The sequence below is a fragment of the Geotrypetes seraphini genome, chromosome 2 (genome assembly GCF_902459505.1).
Source record: "Geotrypetes seraphini chromosome 2, aGeoSer1.1, whole genome shotgun sequence".
Lineage (NCBI taxonomy): Eukaryota > Metazoa > Chordata > Amphibia > Gymnophiona > Dermophiidae > Geotrypetes > Geotrypetes seraphini.
The window spans coordinates 383,745,204-383,768,010 of NC_047085.1; the positions used below are offsets into that span (position 1 = coordinate 383,745,204).

Sequence of the window (22,807 nt, forward strand, 5' to 3'; positions counted from 1 at the left end):
AAGGTTCTTGAGCAACTTGACAGGCTGAAATTAGGACCCAAAGTGGTGAACTGGATTAGAAACTGGTTGACAGACAGATGCCAGAGGGTGGTGGTTAATGGAATTCGCTCGAAAGAGGGACAGGTGAGTAGTGGAGTCCCTCATGACCGGTGCTGGTGCCGATCCTGATCAATATGCTTGTAAGCGACATTGCCGAAGGGTTAGAAGAAAAGTTTGCCTTTTGGGGGATGATACCAAGATTTGTAACAGAGTAGACACTGAGAAGGGAGTGTAAAACATGAAAAAGGATCTGCAAAAGTTAGAATAATGGTCTAATATCTAGCAGCTAAAATTCAATGCAAAGAAGTGCAGAGGAATGCATTTGGGGGTTAGAAATTGGAAGAAGCCATATATGCTGGGAGGTGAGAGGCTGATATGCACGGATGGGGAGAGGGATCTTGGGGTGATAGTGTCTGAAGATCTAAAGGTGAAGAAACAGTGTGACAAGGCGATGGCTGTTGCCAGAAGGATGCTAAGCTGTATAGAGAGAGGCTTGAGCAGTAGAAAAAAGAAGATGTTGATACCCATGTACAGGTCAATGGTGTGGCCCCACTTGGAGTATTGTGTTCAATTTTGGAGATCGTATTTGGCAAAGGACATAAAAATACATGAAACGGTCCAGAGGAAGGTGATGAAAATGGTAGGAGGTTTGTGCCAGAAGACGTATGAGGAGATACTGAAAGCCCTGGGACAAGGGAGATATGATTCAGATGTTCAAATACTTCAAAGGTATTAACATAGAACATAATCTATTGCAGAGATAGGAAAATGGTAAAACCAGAGGGCATAATATAAGGTTGAGGGGTGGTAGATTCAATAGTAATGTTAGGAAATTCTTCTTTACGGAGAGGGTGATTGATGCGTGGAATGTGCTCCTGAGGAAGGTGGTGGAGAAGAAAATGGTGACAAAGTTCAAACGAGCTTGGGATGAACACAGAGGATCTCTAATCAGAAAATAATGGGTATACATTGAAGGAACTAAGGGCTAGATTCACTAACCAATCTGTGCCGATTGCATACAGGCCGACCAATTCAGTAAAGGCTTGCATGCAAATGGGGATGATTGTTGACATCCACCCCCCCCCCCCCAAGCTACTGCATAGATTGCTAGAGAGCGATCCTTGAGCATGCGCAGACCATCTTCCTTGTATGTAGATGGTCTGCGCATGCTCTCAGTAGGAATTTTTTGTTTTGTTTTGTTTTTTTGCAATCCCATGGTTTTAACCCGCTTTAAGCCCATGGATTAAAACCACGGACTTGCACTGCGAGGAAGGGTGGGAGCGTCAGGGCTGCAGGAGTTCGGGGCAGGCAGGAGTTCGGAGCAGTAGGAAATTAGGACAGGCGGGAGAGTCGGGGCTACAGGAGTTCAGGATAGCAGGAGTTCAGGGCAGGCGGGAGATAGGGCTGAAATCAGGAGTTCGGGGCAGAGAGCAGGGCGGCAGAAGGCAGGACAGTCCAAAAGGACCTGAGTGACTGCTCCTTAGCAGTCGCTTGTTTGTAATCGGCCAGCCCAGTCAGTGTTGCAGGGTTTTGGTTTGTGAATTGCTGCCTAGCATCATTTGAATGCCGTTCCCCCTCATTTACATGCACGGATTGGAGGATGATCAGGACACAGGTTAGTGAATTGGATCGGGGGGGAAATTGAGTCACAAAGGGGTCGCAAACTGATCAGTACACAATCTGTTTGCTTAGAGAATCTAGCCCTAAGGCAAGAGTGTCAAACTCAATCACATAAGGGGCTGAAATCTGAAAGAAAGGCTAAGCCGCGGGCCAAATTTTAAATTAATATAATTAGGGGTTATTTAATTAAGGTACGCTAACCAATTTAGCGCACGCTAAATGTATACCTTAATAAAAGGGCCTCAAGTGACTAAGGCTTAGTCTTAGTAGGAGTATAAGGTTACAACGTCTCCAACCCCACACCAGCTCTGTGGTGTAAACAAAATAAATATTGTAATCACAAAACAGAAAATAAAATTATTTTTTCTACCTTTTGTTGGTCCCAGGCTTTGGTTGTCTTCTGATAACTCACTTGCCAGAGTCTCCTGCCAATTTGTTGTTTTCTTCTTTCTCTGTGCTAGCCATCCATCTTCCATCTCTGTCCTCCCCTTCCGTTTCCCTTACCTTCCCCGGAGGTCTGGCATCTTTCCTTTTTTGTGTGTCCATATCCACAGCTGCAGCGATAGGCCCCACCATCCCCAGATCCACCATCTGTCCTTTTCTCAACTACCCTTTCATCCAGCATCTCTCCCTGCTTCCCCTCCACCCCAGGGTCCACCATCTCTCCGTTTCTCTTCCCAACTACCCTCCTATCCAGTATCTCTATCCTCCCTCCACACCATCCCTTGTGTCCAACTTCTTTCTCTTTCTGTTTCTTCCCTCTCTCCCTCACCTTTGTTTTATTTCTTCCCCACCCCACCCAACCCCATTCTCCACTCAGTCCAGCATATGCACATCTGGACCCCTTCTTCTCTCCCTCTGGGTAATTCTACACCAGGACCCATCCCTGTCCCAAAGGCCTGTATGTTCCCCCCCCTTTCTTCTTCCCGATCTCACCTACAGAATAGGCCCGCCGTTCCTACCCTCCCTCCATCCCGGCTTCCTGGACTCTTCTGGCCCATCGGCACGAACCGCTGCCTCCGCTGCTGCTCTTCATTCGCGTCTACCTTCACCTGGTCTCCTCTTCAAAGGAGCCTGCTGAGGGTCGCTGGCCAGCTATAGCGAACCTCGCAGGCCGCTCTCCACCTCGGTAGCACATTCCCTCTGACACAATCCCACCCCTCATCTGACGTATGGGATCACGTCAGAGGGAACGTGCTACCAAGGTGGAGAGCAGCCTGCAAGGTTCACTACAGCTGGCCGGAAATCCTCAGCAGGCTGCTTTGAAGAGGAGACCAGGTGAAGGCAAATGTGAATGAAGAGCAGTGGCGGCGGCAGCTATTTGTGCCGGCGTGCCAGATTTACTATAAAGTTTAAAATGTCTGGCGGGCCAATTTTGAACACCCTGCGGGCCAGAGTTTGACATGTCTGCCCTAAGGCCAGTACTGGGCAGGCTTGTATGGCCTGTGTCCCTTATATTACATTACATTACATTACATTAGTGATTTCTATTCCGCCTGTGCCTTGCGGTTCTAGGCGGATTACAAATTAGAAGAGATCTGGACATTACCGAGAGAATTACATAACATTGATTCATGTACTTTACATGGTGTGGTAGAGGATTATAAATTATAAGATATCTGGATTTTTCCGAAAGAATTTCATAGTAGAGAATCAAGTAATAACAGGGTACAGTGGAGAATATCAGTATATACTGGTTACAGAAGAAAAAATTACCAACAATGAAGGAAGAAGTTTGTTGGATACTGAAGGTAGATGCTTATTTAGGAATCAGAATATTTTTGGAAGGTAAGGTTCTAGGAGTTGACTAATGTGTTAGAGGGTGAGCTTGTGCGAAGGGGGAGGAGATTAGTTAGTGGGGACGTGTTTTTTAAATAGAAATGTTTTGATTTCTTTTCGAAACACTTTGATGTCTGTTGTTTTGATCATCAGTTTGGTGATGGTGGGGTCAATTTTCGCTGCCTGTGTCGCTAGAAGGCTGTCGTATAGTTTCTTACGTCGGGTACCATTGTGAGGGGGGAAGGTGAATAGGTTTTGAGTTCTCCTTGATCTGGGTGAGTGGTAGCGGTATAGGCGGTTGTTTAGGTAACAGGGGGCAGTACCATGGGTTACTTTAAATAGTAGACAATATAACTTGAATTGAGTTTTTGCTTTTATCGGAAGCCAGTGAGAGTCTACATAGGCGGGGGTGATGTGGTCAAATTTGCTGAGACAGTAGATGAGTCTGATGGCTGTGTTCTGAACGGTCTGTAGTTGTTTTATCATGTTGTTTGGGCATGATAGGTAGAGGCTGTTGCAGTAATCTAAGGTACTAAGTGTGAGGGATTGTACAATGATCTTGTAGTGTTCTTTGGTAAAGAATTTTCTTATTTTTCTTAGGTTTCGCATGGTGAAGAATGCTTTTGCATTGTGCATATGGACATTCAGTTGTGGACATTCAGTTGAGGACGGTCTGGGGAGGTATCGATGGCTGGGATGGTTAAGATGGGCTGGAGTGAGCTTTGATGGAGACTCCAGTAGATGGATCCTAAGCACACTACTGGGCAGGGCTCTGGGTTTCTGTCCCAGAAATATCTAAGAAAAAGGACCATTTAAACTAAATTAATTTATGGAGCATGTATGGTTGGGCAGACTGGATGTACCACTCAGGTCTTTATCTGCCGTCGTTTACTGTGTTACTAACTTGACTAATAAGCTTAATTGGTGCCAATAATTGGCACTTAATTCCTCATAATTGATCATTAAAGTTAATTGAATGTTAGGCATACAATTTGGTATGTGTGATTCTGTAAAACTTAGGTACCTTGTCCAAAGTGCCTATCTAAATGTGGATATGGTTAAGGGTGGACCGTGGACATTTTTCTGAGTTTATGCGCACGATTATAGAATATGGGCCAATGTGTGCCTAACTTAAGAGCAGTAGGCCAAGTTAGGAAGCTTAGCGAAGCCTCAGGCCACTTAGGCGGTGCTAAGTGCAATTCTATACAGCAGGGGTGCCCACACTTTTTTGGCTTGTGAGCTACTTTTAAAATGACCAAGTCAAAATGATCTACCAACAATAAAATTTTAAAGCACACTGTACCTAGAGAAAATGTTAATTATCATTTATATTCAGGGTTTTTTTTCAAAGAGGTCAAGGCAGATGACTTTAAAATATGCAATGTCACCTCAGTAACAACTATACAAAAATAGACAAATATATTCCCTCCCATTTTACTGATCCACGATAACAGTTTTTAGCGCAGGGAGCTGCACTGAATGCGCTGCTGTCAACACTCATAGGCTCCCTGCGCTAAAATCCACTATTGCGGTTTAGTAAAAGAGGGCCATAGTGTAAAATTTAGACAGAAAGATATAGATTATCAAAATAGACACATTTTGATCACTAAATTTAAAATAAAATAATTTTTCCTACCTTTGTTGTCTGGTGATTTCATGAGACCCTGGTTATACTTTCTTCTTCTGACTGTGCATGCAATATTTCTGTCACCTACAGACCTCATTCCATTCCCCAATCAACATCTCTTTCCTTCCATGTCCAATTTTTTCTTCTTCTCTCCCTGCCACCCTGCACACTCCATTCCCTCCCCCTTTTCCTTCCTCTCTCCCTGCCCCCTCCCCTTTCTTACTTTCTTTTTCTCTGCTGTCTTTCTTTCTGTCTCCCTGCCCCCTTTCTTTCTTTCTGTCTCCATGCCCCCCTTTTTTCTGGCTCCATGCCCCCCCCTTTTCATTCTTTCTGTCTCCCTACCCAACTTTCATTCCTTCTCCCTGTCTGTCTTTCTGTCTCCCCTTTCTTTCTCCCCAAGCCACCACTGGGGCTGTCGTCTGGAAACAGACCCCCAAGCCACCGCTGACATCTGGGAACAGGCCACCACCGACATCTGGGAACAGGCCCCCAAACTACCACCGCCACCATTGCCGCCGACTTCTCCCTGTTTCCAGATGCCGCAACAGGCCAGCAGCCTTCCCCCTTATGTCAATTTTGACGTTGGAGACGAAGTTCCAGGCCAGCCAGGCAGCGATTGGCTGGCCCGGAACTTCCTCTCCAACATCAGAATTGACGTTGGGGGGGAGGCTGGCTTGCCCGGCGCTTCTGAAGTCTCTGCTGGCCTGTTGTGGCGTCAGAGAACAGGGAGAAGGCAAAAGGCAACGCGAGTCGCAATCGACTCACGTTGCCTTTGTGATTGACTGGTCGATCACGATCGACCTTTTGGGCACCCCTGCTATATAGTGTGCCTAACTTTTATAGAATCGTGCTTAGCAACCCACTAGTCTGCACCAATTCTTTTAGGCGACATATATAGAAGTGGGGCCTAAGGAGGCAGATTTCATACAGCCTGAAGAGTAACAAAGTTTTACCCTCTGACTTTTATATACTTCTATTTGGGAAATTTCCTAAGGATAAAGTAGCTTCACACACTAATACTTTCTAGTTGTGTGGGCATACTTTTTTCACATAAAATGTTATTTCATTGAAAACACAGAAATATGTATATTTTTTGTATCTTTACCCTAATACCAACTTGGAAATAATCTCCCTCAAATATTCCTAAAGGTATACACATTGAGGTACTTTTCCTGTACTTTTTTACGCCTACAGTGTAGGCAGTTTGCAGACAGCCAATTTATATAAGTAAGAAGGGTTTGTGTTTTTAAAAAAAACTACTTTCTCCGATTGTGGCCAAACAAGATTGTGCAACGCCTCCCCTCCAGAGAAGCTGAATAATGATATATCTGTAGAGAGCCCAACTAGTTCCTGACCCCAGCTTGAGTTTTCTAATCCCATTTGGAGTCTCAATCCACAGTTTGGGAAACTCTACTCTAAAGGTTCTACATCCTTTATTAAATGGTATGTTTAAAAGCCCTGTACTTTAGAAAATCTGTAATACTTATTTAATAAAACTTTTAAACCTCTAACAAATAGTTTAGTTCTATGTTAATGCTAATATTAACACAGATAAATGTATTCATTCGAGCCACATTATATTTAAATGATTCTCTTTGCATAATTTAGTTCATTTACATATGTTTGTGTGTTCATGTGGGTTAATAGCGAAATCTCTGCATTTACATGGATACAATTGTGTTAATGCATTTTAACACTGTGTTAGTATTAACACTGTTTAATAAATAGGCCTCCCTTGTAAAAATAAAGATTACATCAGTTACTATGTACTCAGAATTTTTTGTGGGGTAATATTTATAATTTGTCTTAACTGAATGTTTTTATTTTACAAAATATTAATTGTTAACAAGTATTTGTCAGATTCAGTGAATATTCACCAGCATGTGCCTTCTGAAAATCAATACCCACACGTTTGTGGAAGAAATTGCATTTTCCTTATAAAGTTGATTTGTATATTTACAAGGAATGGCAGCATTATTTCCATGTGATATTTTAATTGCTTTTGTTTTGTTCTGTAATTACAGTTGTTTGGTAATGCTGTCATTCCTATGTGCATTACCACTCAATAAAACTTGTGAATCTCACTCTCCACTTAAACAAAAAGCGCTGTTGCACAAATTTTTCCTTGCACTCTCACAGGATAATTAGAGATTAACAGGGTTCTCAAGTGCTCACAGCCATGGATCTGAGATATTTTTCAAAACCAATGGCTGATACCATGAGCTATCGTCGGTCCCGTTTATATTCTCTATATCTCTGATTCGTGCTTATTTATTTATTTTTATTAATTCATTGTAAAACTATATATTTTTTTATTATTTTGTTTTGCCCTTCCCTATTTGGCTTTTTTTCTATTTTCTTTCTCCTTTTATTTGACTTCTCATTCGGTTTCTTTCTTATAAATTACTTATAAAATATATAAATTAGTATAACTTAGTATTTTGCCATTCCATCTAATTCAGGATTACTTAGCTTTTTTTGTTCTCCTGCTCTCTCTTATTCAACTTCTTATATTTCTACGGAAGATCTCCGTTTCGCCCCCAGAGTTTAACACGGGGCTTCATCAGGAACGTGCCAACATTCTCTGTGGAAAAAGCAAACCATCTTTTAATCCCTTAAAACTTAAAAATTCAACCAACTTTTAACTATCACACCTCTCACTATTTGTGCTATACCAGGAGTCAAAGCGTTCGCTCCCGGGGACTATATCTGCTTTGCTCAATAATCTTGTCTAACTTTTATACTCTCCATTAATACTATTTCAATATTTTTATTTTCATCAACCTCAGATACTTATACATATGTTACATTTATTATTTCTATTATCCTATGATGTTCTTCTTTTAAAATAATTTCTGTATTTTTATGTATATATATATTTTTTTGTGTGTGTTCATATTCAGGGCTACCAACCCTGCATTAACAACTTTCCAAACCCATGTATCATGAACCCAAGTTCAACCGGTTACAAAACCGCTACGCAACTACCACATACCTCATTGTTATCCATGGCACGAAAGTCCTAAAGGCTGAATACTCTGTGAGATGCACTTACTCTCAGAGAGCCTGATCCTCAAAAGGCGGAGAGTATTCTAAACTCCTAACCCTCGCTTATTTAAAGCCTATCGACGGCGTCTGACGACATTTCCGGTGGCGGCTAAGCGGGCTACACTCTGGGGGCGAAACGGAGATCTTCTGTAGAAATATAAGAAGTTGAATAAGAGAGAGCAGGAGAACAAAAAAAGCTAAGTAATCCTGAATTAGATGGAATGGCAAAATACTAAGTTATACTAATTTATATATTTTATAAGTAATTTATAAGAAAGAAACCGAATGAGAAGTCAAATAAAAGGAGAAAGAAAATAGAAAAAAAGCCAAATAGGGAAGGGCAAAACAAAATAATAAAAAAATATATAGTTTTACAATGAATTAATAAAAATAAATAAATAAGCACGAATCAGAGATATAGAGAATATAAACGGGACCGACGATAGCTCACGGTATCAGCCATTGGTTTTGAAAAATATCTCAGATCCATGGCTGTGAGCACTTGAGAACCCTGTTAATCTCTAATTATCCTGTGAGAGTGCAAGGAAAAATTTGTGCAACAGCGCTTTTTGTTTAAGTGGAGAGTGAGATTCCTATGTGCATAACATTAAAACCTGATGTAATAAAAGTTGTGGAAATAAAGTACTAAATAATAACATAAAAGTTACCATACTGGGACAGACCGCAGGTTCATCAAGCCCAGTTTCCTATTTCCAACAATGACCAACCCAGGTCTCAAGTACCTGGCAAAATCCCAGTAAAATACCCTTGTTCCCACAGAGGCTTTATTTGTGAGGTTCTGTTTTCCGCTAAAATCTTCAGGAGGCATTTTTGAAATTTTAAGTATGTAATGTGCCGTACTCATTTACTTTTTTCTCCCCTTTAACCTCTCAAATAATTTGCTGGTTCTTTTGCTTTTTCACTTTCCCTTTTATTTTATATTGTTTACAATTTGCTTAATATACTGTCTGATAAGGGGGACTAGAGAAAAAACAACAAAACCTCTCAGTTCCAGTCCAGCAAAAGTCACGACCATCAAGTTTGCCATTAATTAATAAAAAAGCAAGTTTGTCTAAGGCCCCCATGCACTTTATTAAACCAAAATGTATTAAAAGCAGACCTTTAAAAGCAGGCTCTTTATTTAGGTCAGGAGGTAATGTATGCCATAGCGACAGAGCAGTAAAGAAAAAGGCTGAATGCCATGCAAACTCACACTAAGAACAGAATACAAAAGAGACAGAAAGTTGGCACGCTAGGAGTAATTTAACAGGGGCCTATGCAAAATATCAATGTACCTCCTTTATGCCTATCTTACAATATAACAGCCTAAAAATTGGGAATAGTGATGAACCTAACTACAGTAAATCAAATCATAGCTATAGATATCATGCAGCAAAAGTATAATAAATAAAAGGATGATCAGCAAAGATGCAGAGATGGCAACTGTTCGGAGCTGCTATCCAAGAGCTACTCTCATGTATCATTCATTAATGTGATTTTCATCAAATGTCCATTAGTGTATCAACAATATAGAAAACTTAACTGAAGGAAGCTCTTCCATTGAAGCTGGTTCACACTCTGCTGGGTCACAAAATCCAATCATTATCGGTACTGTACTTAGTTTGACACAGTTGTGTTTCAGGACCACCCCTGCATCAGGGAAAATCAAAAGACTTGAATCCATAAGTCTATTACATAAACACAGGAGTCTGTAAATTAGTGGTTAATCTGTGCTTGGAAACTGTTACAGAAGGGTGTCAATCACATCTTACAGCTTCTCTTTAACCAGTAAAGCATAGCATAGTTTTTCCTTCTGCAAGTGAACTGAGAAATATGTGTGCTGATCTGCTCTGTTTGTTTGTTTTTTATTATTTGGGGGTAAATTTCTTCTATTGTGTGAGGCTTCGTTGCCATGAGAACTCAATTTGGGGGGCTACTCTTCCTGGGAAAGGATGCAGACTCCACAAGAGTGGGCTGCAACTCTCAGGGAATTCCCCAGGTGTACCTGTGGAGTCAGCCTGCTTTGTGTTTCTTCAAGTTTTGGGGTCTGTTCCTCTGGAAGCCAGCTCACTTCTGATTTATCATAAGCTTGAGTACAGGCTATGGGGCCTCTGTGTGAATCCCATTGAGTTTCAGGGAGCCAGCTGCCTTTTAATCTTCTCCATGGGGTTGGAGTCCTCATTCGGTGTCTGTCCATCTGGCAGCCTGAAAATCTCAATATGAACTGATTCCTTCAAAGATCTGAGGCAGAAAGTCTTCTCCATTGAGTTCAGGCTGAAATAAAGCTGACAAAGGCAGACACCAGCAAAGCACAGTGAGTACAGCCTATTATTTCGTAAGGGGAACATTTTTTTTGGGGGGGGGAACGATTCAGAAACATTTTATTTTAAGGGTTTCTGGGGCCAGAGTCATGGTCCCTTTCCTACAAAACCACTTTCCCTGAATTTTTTTAACTTCAATGTTGCCTCCACAGGCCATTTTTGGTGCGAATTCGCTGGCAGTGGCCATCTTGGATTTTAAACTGTAGCCTTGGTGTAAGCCTCCTCTGAGTCCTCTAGGGCTGGGGAACCATAGGGGTCTGAGTGATAGGGATAAATTCCTTCCCAGAGACCACAAACAGCAAAGGCACGAAACACAAGTGTGTGAGCACTGCGGAGCACAATAGAAGCCAGTCTGAGGTCCTGTAGCGGTCTTTGGGGCCACATGTTCAAGGATTTACCCCAGAGTTTGTGAATCCCCTGTGGAAAGTTTATTTGATGGGGTTGAGATGCACTGTGCTGCCTTGGGACGCACTAGCATTGAACCAGGGAGAGATATTTCTTCTGGAGGTCTTCATGCAGTAGAGAAGCTGTCTCCCAGCCTAAGTGACCAAGTAGAACAGAACAGGAAGAATTGGAAGTCAAGATTCCATGCCCTTATTGTCGTAGAGCTCAGCTGCTTTCCTGGAGGATTCCGGTTCCCTGTCAAAGACCAGGAGTCAAGTGGTGATAGTTGCACTTGACCAGGGAGAATACTCCTCGGTGCAACAGAATTTCAAGTTGGCTATCATCTCACATATTATTATGGATGTGCTCAGGGAGTTGAAGTTGGAGCCCCAGCAGCATTCCACCTCACAATGCACGGTCATGAGCTGTATAAATGCTCAGATGACCTTTTTTTCCCAAGCATATGGACATTACCTTGCTGGTCACTGAAGAATGGGAGACTCCGGAAAGGCTCCCTAAAGATGTCCAAACTGTACCCTAAGGCTCTCAAATTTCAAGAGCTGTTTAGCAAGCCAAATGTGGATTCTGCTGTGGCTCAAATAACTAAACTTACCTTCTTCTCTAGTGAGGGAGGAGTGATGTTAAAGGATGCACAAGATCACAAGGTGAACATGGTTCTTGAGAGACAGTTTGAAGCGCTGGCTTTGGGGATCAAAGCTGCAGCAGCAGCCTTGGTTGTGGCTTTTACCTGCCATACAAGGCTAAGGCGGAATTATGCTGGGGAGGAGTACATCTGCCCCCAGCTAGTTCTGGAGTGGGGTGTATTATCAGAAACACGAGCAAGGTGTCAGTGTATGCCTTTTCTTCCCACAGGATGATCAGGCAGTAGGCAGGCAATTTAGCCTCCATAGCCACTTTAAGCAGACGGTCCTTCAAAGAGCAGATGCTATTTTGTAGGGGTTTAGACAATCTTATGGCCAGCATGTCAGATCACTGCCCTAAATATATGCCAGACAACAGACCTTGTTAACTTGCTTGGGGTGACAGAGGCAATTTTCGTTCCTCATGACGTTCACACCAGTACTACTTAAGTTCCTCCATCCAGAGATCTTATCATGAATCCAGACAGATTTGACAACTCTGGATGCCAGTAGTCCTCAGGGTCTTGCATCAGCACAACTTCCAAGAAGTCACAATGACACCAGGTCAGCATCTGCACATTAATAGGAGACTGTCGGCATTCTACAGGGAGTAGAAATTAATTTCCTCAAACCGCTGGGTCCTAGATCTTATTCAAGAGAGTCACAAGATTGACTTCTATCATAGAAACATAGAAATATGATGACAGATAAAGATAAAATGTCCCATCCATTCTGCCCATCCATAGCATCCCTTATCTCCTCCTCTCTAAGAGATCCCATGTGCCTGTCTTAGGCTTTCTTCAATTCAGACACAGTCTTTGTCTCCACCACCTCTACTGGGAGCCTACTCCAAGCATCTACCACCCTTTCTTAGATTTTGCTTAGATTACTCTTGCGCCTATCACCTTTTAACTTCATCCTATGCCCTCTCATTGCCCTCTCATTGCAGACTGAATTCTCAAGTAAAGTTCTGGGTGTCATTATAGATTCAACACTTTCATTCACCGACCATCTTAATTCTCTGGTAAAAAAAAAAAAAATGTTTTTTTAGTCTCCATATGTTGAGGAAAGTGAGATCCTGTTTCCATCATCAACACTTTGCTGTCCTTGTTCAATCAATCATCCTTTCGAGGCTGGATTATTATAATTCTGTCTATTTAAGCTTGACCAAGAAAAGCTTTCAAAGACTTCAACTGATCCAAAATACTGCTGCTAGGCTGATCTTTGCCAGTCCATAGTTCTGCCTGTTTTCTTCCTGAAACCACATTCCCATCCAGTTGAAGCAGCTCTCCATACTTTAGACTGCAAACATGCTCTAGCATACTACTTAGATCAGACTAAATCTCATAGACATTCTTCCCAACTCTTTGTGGCTTTCAACCCTAACATACTTGAAGCCCCTGTTACCAAAATAACCATTTCTACTTGGTTGGCAGACTGTATCTCCTTTGCATATACTCAGGCTGGATTGGTGTTGCAGGGCCATGTCACAGCTCACAATATAAGGTCTGTGGCAACTTAAGTAGTCCATTTCTGCTGTACATCTATTGAGGACATGCGCAAAGTGGCCAGTTGGTCCTCTGTCCATCCTTCTTTTATGTTTCCCAAACTCTTCACTCTACTCCTTCATACATACATGTGGTGAGCCATTTCAGGGTCCCACCCTCTTTCCATAGCTTGGGACTACTTTATACTTCCTGCCAAGCTGAAACACTTTGCACAGGCTCTGCACAGTTCCACTCTTGAGATGGGTTTCCACACACTCCTAAGTCTGTCCTCTCCTGGTGACCCTGTGATAAAGTAAAGCCATTTGTATCTCCTCACAAACTCTCCAGGTTCCACTTCCTCTCCTCTTTGTTATCTGCTCTTCCAGCAAATGCTTTCAGATTTTCTCTCAGCACTAAGGCTCTGGTGGGAGAAATCAGGATAACCAAAAGCCTAGAACTTACTCTTAACTCCCCTTTTATTCAGTTCCCCCTCCCACTCAGGCAAAGGGGAATCCATCTTCTCCTACTAATCTGGTATCCACAAGTACACACTCTCAGTGATCCCCAATGAATCCAGCACCTCCTGCTCTGTATCAGAAACTTTCTTTTGGGGGATCACATAACTTGTGTACAAATAGCTTTGAATGTGTAACAGCAAAAAGACGGTATACAAGTCTTATTTCCTCAACCCCCTCTCCCAACCCCTTTAAAGCAAAACTCTGGAAGATACAGTCAGTTTGGGCAAACTTCTGCAAAATCTATTTACTTCCTGATGACCAACTTTCCTGAGAACCCTTTTTGTGTTTCACCAGGCTCATGTTTTATACATCCTTTATACTTGCTCAAAATCTTTATCCCGACAGCTTTGGGGGTCCCACATGTGAGAATATTATGCCTGTTTGTCCTCAGAGAAAGCAAAGATACTTACCTATAGCAAGTGTTCTCCAAGGACAGCAGGCATATATTCTCACAACCTGCTCACCTCCCATAGTTGTTTTCTTAGGGAAAGGGATTGAGACTTGTATACTGCCTTTTTGTAGTTTTACAACCACATTCAAAGCAGTTTTATATACAGATACTTCAAGCATTTTCCTTATCTGTCCCAGTGGGTTCACAATCTATCTAATGTACCTGAGGCAGTGGAAGATTAAGTGACTTGCCCAGGGTCACAAGGAGCAGCGCAGGGTTTGAACCCACAACCTCAGCTTAGTTTTGTTATTGAACTGCAGGTCCTGCAGCAAGGCATCAGCTTGCTTGCGGCATGGGAACTACCTTAAAATTGAAAGTAAGTGCAATTTGTATATTTACGTACTGGGTTCTGTGGATAACATCATCCACATGTGAAAATATATACCAGTTGCCCTCATAGAAAATAAGCTTACAGCGCATTTAATATGACAGAATATTAGACTGCATGTAATTACCAGTTCAGACAACCTGATCTAACCTTTTACAAGTAAATAAATGTTCTGAATAATTTAACCAAAGCAAACATTTACCATTGATGCTAGCTAATTATAGTAAGAGTTATACAGAGAGAGAGAGTGAGAGAGCACAGTAGTATTCACTTATACAAGTTAGAGTTTTATGGAACACAGCTGAAAAAAATACTTATTTTCTCACTATTCTAATCTAATCAAGATTATTGCATTAAGATACTGCCTAGAGAATGACACGGTGACAAATAAGATACTCCCTGGAGAATGACAAGGGGACAAATTTGTCCCCATCCCCACAGGAACTCAATTACCCTGTCCCATCCCTGTGAGTTTTGTCGCTGCCCCTGCCCTATTCCTGTAAGCTCTGCCTTAACCGCACAAACCTTGAACACTTATGATTTTAAAGTGTTTGAGGCTTGTGCAGATGAGGACAGAGCTTGCAGGAATGGGACATGAAAAGAACTCGCGGGGATGGGAAAATTAGTTCCTGCAGGGATGGGGGAAAATTTTCCCCGTGTCATTCTCTAGGCAGTATCTTAATGCAATAGTCTTGATTAGATTAGAATAGTGATGAAATAAGTATTTTTTTCAGCTGTGTTCCATAAAACTCTAACTTGTATAAGTGAACACTCCCATTTGAAATACACTTATCCCTCCCCATTCGTGGTTTCGACACTCGCAATTTTACATATTTGTGATTTTTTGGGGGGAGGGGAACAACCCCCCCACCCCTGGAGTATAGCACGTTCCTGCCTCTCTCCAGCCTTTCCCCCCGGCATCCTGGCCTTATCTGGTAGTCTAGCGGGCTTTCGGGGCAGGAGCGATCTTCCTACGCACCTGCCCCTTGCAGATTACTCATAGGAAATGGCTGCCATGAGCTCCCGTAGTCTCTCTAGGTTCATCGGGCCCAAGACAGTGTTCTTCAACCGCCAGTCCGCAGTGCAATCGATGTGGTGTTATTTCTGGGCCGGCTCCCTCTTCCTCACTGCCGCAGTACACAAAGCCGCAGGCAGCGGCTCCTACGCACAGCCTGTACCAGAACTGGAAGCCTTCTCTCTGACATTGCAGATGAGGCGCAGGACACATGAGGAGCTGCTGCTCATGGCTTTGTGTACTGCGTTAGAAAGGAAGAGGGAGCCAGCCTGAAGATAACACCGGGGGTGGCATAAAACGGCCAGGCGGGAGCAGGGCAGAAGTTAAGGCACAGCATGGAGGGAAGGAGACAACAAAGGTAGGGGGAATGATTTTATTTTTGAATTTAGTGATTGAATTGTGTCAATTTTGAGAATTTACATCTGCTGTCTATATTTTGCACTGTTCAGGAAGAAATACATTTGTTTCTTTTTCTCTGGGGTTGTACTGCATGCAGAGTCTTGAATCTTAGGGTTTCCTTTGTATATATTGGTACTTTTAGTTTTTGGTCCCGTATGTGCATAGGGGTTATCTGTGTTCTGGTAGGAATGAATGTTGAGAAGCATACAGTGTGCTTTGTGTAGTTTAATTTTGTGGTTAACCATTATGTGTTGTTAATAAGATTATATTGTGTGTATATATGAAAAATGAAAAGAAAAAATAGTGTTTCAATTAGTACTATTATGTGGCGGGGTCTGGGGCAGAGATGGGCAGGGTCTGGCCCGTGACTTAGCCCACTGTTCTTCAACCACAAAATAATTATTTTATTTCTGCCGGTCCATAGGTGAAAAAAGGTTGAAGAACACTTTTCTAGTCTATTCTAGGTCCTAGGTTCACCCTCAGAGAAGCAGCGGGAAGTAAAATTATGAAACAATAGGTGGTGCATTGGAAGTATATATTTTTTATATTCTGTAGAAATAGACTTGTTATTATAGAGGTACTATACTTAGAAGAGAAATGTTACAAAGCTGCTTCTTTGCCTTAATTTTTCTCAGTTTATATATGTATGTATATGTGTGTATGTGTGTATATATGTATATGTATATACTTGTATTTTACTTTGTTAATTCAATTTTGCTGGTAAAATGATTTATCTTCTAAAAATATAACTAATACAGTGGAACCTTGGTTTATGAGCATAATTTGTTCCAGAAGCATGCTCGTAAACCAAAATACTCGTATATCAAAGCGAGTTTCCCCATAGGAAATAATGGAAACTCGCTTTGATACGTTCTCCCCCCCCCCCCCCCAAAGCCAGCGGCGCTGCTCCCCCCCCACTCGCAAAGACCCCCCTCCGTGCGAACCGGCACCCCCCGCCCGAACAACTTAAACTTACTCATCTGGCACCGGCACACAGCCCACAGGCATGCTGGTGCCGCTAGAAGATCTTCCTGCTTCTGCCGGCCTTGAGCATGCATCTATGCATGCTCAAGGACTTCTAATTCTCCCTCTCACCGAGATTCTTCGAGAATCTCGGCGAGAGGGAGAATTAGAAGTCCTTGAGCATGCGCAGATGCATGCTCAAGGCTGGCAGAAGCAGGAAGATCTTCTAGCGGCACTGGCACATCCTGTGGGCTGCGTGCCGATGCCAGGGGGGGGAGGAAGTTTAAGTTGTTTGGGCGGGGGGTGCCGGTTCGCGCGCTGGGGAGCAATGCCAGTTATCGGGGGGGGATGCTCGCAAATCAAGTCAACACTCAGTTTGCGAGACAAGTTTTGAGAGAATGTTTTGCTCGTCTTGCAAAACACTCGCAAACCGAGTTACTTGCAAACCGAGGTTTGACTCTATTATTATGTGCTGAAACCTTATCAAAGCCTTTATCATTTTAAAAAATTTATTGCAACAAAACTGTGTGTAGAAGTAGGTCCTTGCCGGTGGGGGGAGGGAGGAGAAGGTTGGAATCTGACAAAAAATTACAGCAGATGTCTTTTCTGATCATTGTGGCTGCCAAGGTTGTACATGTCCAGATAAGTTGATCCAATGTTTAAGCCATCAAACTGTGGCTGCTTTCACGAAGTCTGACATGTTAGTTCCATTTAGCTTGATGCGGTATGACCTTGACAGCTGCAGTGATCATGTCACAAGCCACAGAAGTCTAAGAGGACAGATTTTCTGCTTTTCGAAGGCGAGTAGTGATTTTAGGAGATGTGGGATGTGTATGCAAAATCTCTTGTAAGTTTGATAACATGTAACCAAGTCTACCAAACTTTGTGTGAAAGCAGGTCTTTGAAGGGACTTTAGATTTCTATGTTGGGAAAGGAAGAGAAGGGCAACATTTGGAGTTAAAATGAGGCTAAATCAACATTTTAATTGTTTTCTTTTCTAGAACATCAAATATTCAGTATAAGTTGCCCAGATGTATCATTCTATATCTGAAATGAGCCACCCCTTGCAGTTAGAAGACCAAGAAGTAGGCATTGATCCTTTGCAGAGTTACTCAAGCACTCATGAGGAAGGTGAGTTTTGTATTCTTACCTTTTAAGTATGTTATCCCCTATTAAGAATTTCATGATAATTGCATTTGTAGTATTTGTGTAATTTTTTGAACATTGATATGCAGAGCAGCAAATATGCATGTTTAGTGAATTGGTTTTAGAGCCCGTGAGGGGGACAACAAGAGAAACAAATCGCGAGAAAAAGCAGCAGGGGTAAAAAAGAACCGGGACTTAAATTGCCTATACGCCAATGCAAGGAGCCTAAGGACTAAAATGGGAGAACTGGAGATCATGGCCAAACGAGAGGACCTAGACATAATTGGAATCACAGAAACATGGTGGACAGAGGACAACAAATGGGACATGGTACTGCCAGGATACAAACTCTATAGGAGAGACAGGACTTGCAAGAAGGGTGGAGGAATAGCACTATATGTAAGGGACTCTATCCACTCGGCCAGGATGGATACGGCAGCAAAGGCAGAAGGATTGGAATCACTATGGGTCAAATTAACAGGGAAAAATGGTGCTGACACAAAAGTGGGACTGTACTATCGCCCACCTGGAAAACCAGAAGCAAACCTCCATGACCTGGAAGCAGAATTGAGACGGGAATGCAAAAGCGGAATTGTGATGGTGATGGGGGACTTCAACTACCCGGGGATTGACTGGAGTATTGGTCCAACTGCTCAAGGGAAGAGGAATTCCTAGAGGCTGTGAGGGACTGCTTCATGGAACAGCTAGTCAAGGAACCAACGCGAGGGGACGCCACTCTCGACCTAATCCTCAACGGACTAGGGGGACCTGCAAAGGAGGTGGAAGTAGTAGGGCCACTAGGCAACAGTGATCACAACATGATCCGGTATAAATTAGAAGTAGGGACCTCAAGGGTGAAGAGAACCACATCGACAGGGCTCAACTTCAGGAAAGGGAACTACGATGCTATGAGGAAAATGGTGAGAAAGAAACTCAGCAACAGCTCTAGAAAGATGGGGACCATTGAGGAAGTATGGTCCCTTCTCAGGGACATGGTGCAAGAAGCACAGAACCTGTACATCCCCAGGTTTAGGAAGGGGTGCAAAAAAAATCGAACAAAAGACCCAGTATGGACAACAAAAGAAGTATTTATTTATTTATTTATAATTTCTATACAACCAATAAAATTGTACAAGAAATACTGAAATACACATATTTAGTCAATACAGACTACAAAAACTACACAAAGCAATATACTAACTATATAGTCCTCAACTATGGAGATAGGCAAGACATAAAAGAAAACCCCCTGGGGAGAAGGGATACAATTTCAATGAATCATAAAGAAAAGAGCAGTAATTAGATATTAACCTACTATTTAACTAAATTCCGCACTAATCACTTGATTCATTCTGGCTGCACAGGAATCCCTTTACTCTCTAAGAAAAAACCTAATTGGGCAAGCTCAAAAAATATATATTTATTCCCTTGATAAGTAATAAAACATTTGCAAGGAAATCTTAACTGAAAAGTTGCCCACATTGAGATTACTTTAGGGCGAAATTGCAAAAATTCTTTCCTCCTGGATTGAGTCCATTTCGAGACATCCGGAAATATATATACTCTTTCACCTAAAAAGGTGACTTGTTTCAAATTAAAATACAATTTCAACAGCATTTCTTTATCCTGTAGAAATACAAGAGAAACTAATAATGTCGCCCGATCCACTATTTCAATTTCAGAAGATTGCAATATAGCTGATACATCTAATTGCTCAGTTCCACCTTCTAAAACTTTTTCTTTTTGAGCATTCTTTAAATAATAAATTCTCTGCGTTGGGGGGAGATTCAGTTCTGGTACTTTCAAGACTGTCATCATAAAATTATTGAAAAGTTCCTGAGAGGAAATAAATTTAGCTATAAGAAAATTAAGAATCCTTAGATTCAAATTTTTCTGTTGGTTTTCCAAATTTTCAATCTTCCTCAGAAACATCATTCTATCAGTCATTTGTTTAGACAGCAAATTCTTATTCTCAATTGTTAGTTTCTCTAATTTGGAGAACTCAATCTTCTGCTGTTGAACTGATGTCTCCAAAAGGGTTATCCTGGAGGAGGAGTTTCAAGTAATAGATATAAAGTTTGTACAAACCGAGTGCAGGTTTTCAATTGCAGACCATATAGAATCAAGGGTCACTGCCTGTGGTTTCTCAAGCGGCTTGAGGGGGGAGATAGCTGCCAGATTTCCATGGGCTAGGTCCCCAGAGAGCAAACTCCGGACTCCCTCACCCTCTCTACCGCTGGTCTCCTCAGGTTCTATGCTCCCAAGTTGCGACGGCTCCTGTCCCGGAGTCGGCATAGCTGGAATCACTTTTGGGTCGAATTCGGGTGCCGTGCGCGTCATGCTTGATGTGTTCAGCATGCCCTCCAACAGCGTCTGCTCTCCCGATGTTTCGCCGGGCTTTGGGGGCGTGTGCAGTCCTCGTGGGCTCAGCGAAGGTTCGCCATCCAAGCTGTGGTCTACCCCAAACACAGCAACGGATTCACCCAGTAAGTAGGGTCGGACTGTATATGATGTAATTACAGTCTGTCATGGGGTTGAAGAGCCAGAGAAAGGTGGAGGAAAACCTCTCTGTTTCCCCCTTCTTTTAGGCATCGAAAAAAAAGTATTTAAACAGTTTTCACAGAAAAAGTTGCCGTGTGAAGAGGAGCTCTCAAACCAGCGTCTGCTCAGGTCGCCATCTTGCCTCCCCCAACAAAAAAAGTAAAGAAGGCGATAGGTGACAAGAAAGTGTCTTTCCGAAAATGGAAAAAGGACCAAACTGAGGAAAACCGGAAGGGACACAAAAAACACCAAAAGGAATGTCACCGAGTGGTTAGAAAAGCTAAGAGACAATACAAAGAGAGGCTTGCTGGGGAAACAAGGAACTTCAAAGCATTCTTCAGATATGTGAAAGGGAAGCAACCAGCGAGGGAGGAGGTGGGTCCGTTAGATGATGGAGAGAGAAAGGGAGTGGTTAAAGAGGAAAAAGAGATAGCCGATAGGCTAAACCGGTTCTTCTCGTCGGTCTTCACAAGTGAGGACACCTCCAATGTACCGGAACCCGAGGAGACCATAAGTGGGGATCAGGATGAAAAACTGGAGACCTTAGAGGTAAGCTATGAGGATGTCCTCCGACAGATAGACAGATTGAAAAGTGACAAATTACCGGGCCCGGACGGAATCCACCCAAGGGTACTAAAAGAACAGAGGATGGAAATAGCGGACACACTCCGACAAATCTTTAATCTATCCTTAAGCACTAGGAAGGTACCGGAGGACTGGAAGCTAGCGAATGTCACACCTATCTTTAAAAAGGGATCAAGGGGTGACCAGGGGAACTACAGAACGGTGAGCTTGACTTCGATTCCGGGCAAGATGATGGAAGCATTAATAAAGGATAGCATCTGTGATCACATAGAAAGAAATGGACAGCTGAAACTGAGCCAACATAGCTTCTGCAAGGGAAGATCGTGCCAAACAAACCTACTGCACTTCTTTGAAGGGATAAACAGCCAGATGGACAAAGGGGAATCCATAGATATCATTTATCTCGACTTCCAAAAAGCCTTTGATAAGGTCCCCCATGAGCGGCTACTTAAGAAATTGTCGAACCACGGGGTGGAAGGGGATGTGTGGCGCAGTGGTTGGAGCTACAGCCTCAGCACCCTGGGGTTGTGGGTTCAAATCCAGCGCTGCTCCTTGTGACCCTGGGCAAGTCACTTAATCCTCCATAGCCCCAGGTACGTTAGATAGATTGTGAGCCCACCGGGACAGAGAGGGAAAATGCTTGAGTACCTGATTGTAAAACCGCTTAGATAACCTTGATAGGCGGTATATAAAAACCTAATAAACTTGAACTTGAACTTGATGTACACAGATGGATCAGGCACTGGTTGGCCAGCAGAAAATAAAGGGTTGGAATGAAGGGCCAATACTCCGACTGGCAGAGGGTCACAAGTGGTGTTCCGCAGGGGTCAGTGCTGGGACCACTGCTGTTCAATATATTTATCAACGACTTGGAAACGGGGACGAGGTGTGAAGTTATAAAATTTGCTGATGACACCAAACTCTGCAGCAGAGTTAGGAACACAAAGGAGTGCGAAGACCTGCAAAGGGACCTAAGCAAACTGGAAGAGTGGGCAAACAAATGGCAAATGTGCTTTAACATAGAAAAATGTAAGGTCATGCATATAGGGAAAAGGAACCCGAGGTACAGCTAAAAAATGGGGGAGAGTAATCTTGAAAAAGACTTGGGTGTGCTGGTGAATACAACCATGAAATCATCAGCGCAATGTGCAGCGGCCTCGAAGAAAGCTAACAGAATGCTGGGCATCATTAAGAAGGGAATTACAACCAGGACGAAGGAAGTCATCATGCCACTGTATCGTGCAATGGTGCGCCCACATCTAGAGTACTGCGTCCAATATTGGTCGCCGTACCTCAAGAAAGACATGGCGATACTTGAGAGGGTCCAGAGAAGAGCTACGAAAATGATAAAATATATGGAGGACTGTTCATATGCTGACAGGCTGGACAAGCTGGGGCTCTTCTCCCTGGAAAAGAGGAGGCTTAGGGGAGACATGATAGAAACTTTCAAGATCATGAAGGGCATGGAGAAGGTAGACAAGGATAGATTCTTCAAACTACGGGGAACCACAGGCACAAGAGGGCACTCAGAAAAACTGGAAGGAGACAAGTTTAGAACCAATGCCAGGAGGTTCTTCTTCACGCAGACGATTGTGGACACATGGAACGCGCTCCCGGAGGAAGTGGTCGGGCAGAGTACGCTACGGGGATTCAAAGAGGGATTGGATGGATTCCTGAAGGATAGGGGGATTGAGGGATACAGATAAGGGTAGATAAGAGTATGAAAAGAGTATAGATAAAAACAAAGGGGCTAAAGGGCTAAATCAAGATAACATGACAGGTCATGGACCTGATGGGCCGCCGCGGGTGCGGACTGCTGGGCACGATGGACCTCTGGTCTGACCCAGCGTAGGCAAATTCTTATGTTCTTATGAACAAGAAGATATTCCATAAAAGGTAAATTTCACTTACAATC

At 42.8% G+C, this 22,807-nt stretch overlaps 1 protein-coding gene across 20 annotated transcripts in view; it reads left to right on the plus strand.

Annotated features, from left to right (window-relative positions):
• TBC1D5 (TBC1 domain family member 5) overlaps nt 1–22,807 on the plus strand; it is a 759,729-nt gene that overhangs the window by 243,045 nt on the left and 493,877 nt on the right. For all 20 annotated transcript variants that reach the window (XM_033930686.1, XM_033930692.1, XM_033930693.1 and 17 more), the window contains one exon: nt 17,622–17,751. In XM_033930686.1, coding sequence (XP_033786577.1) covers nt 17,652–17,751 — 100 coding nt within the window. In that variant the 5' untranslated portion in view covers nt 17,622–17,651. The remainder of the gene's footprint in view (nt 1–17,621; nt 17,752–22,807) is intronic.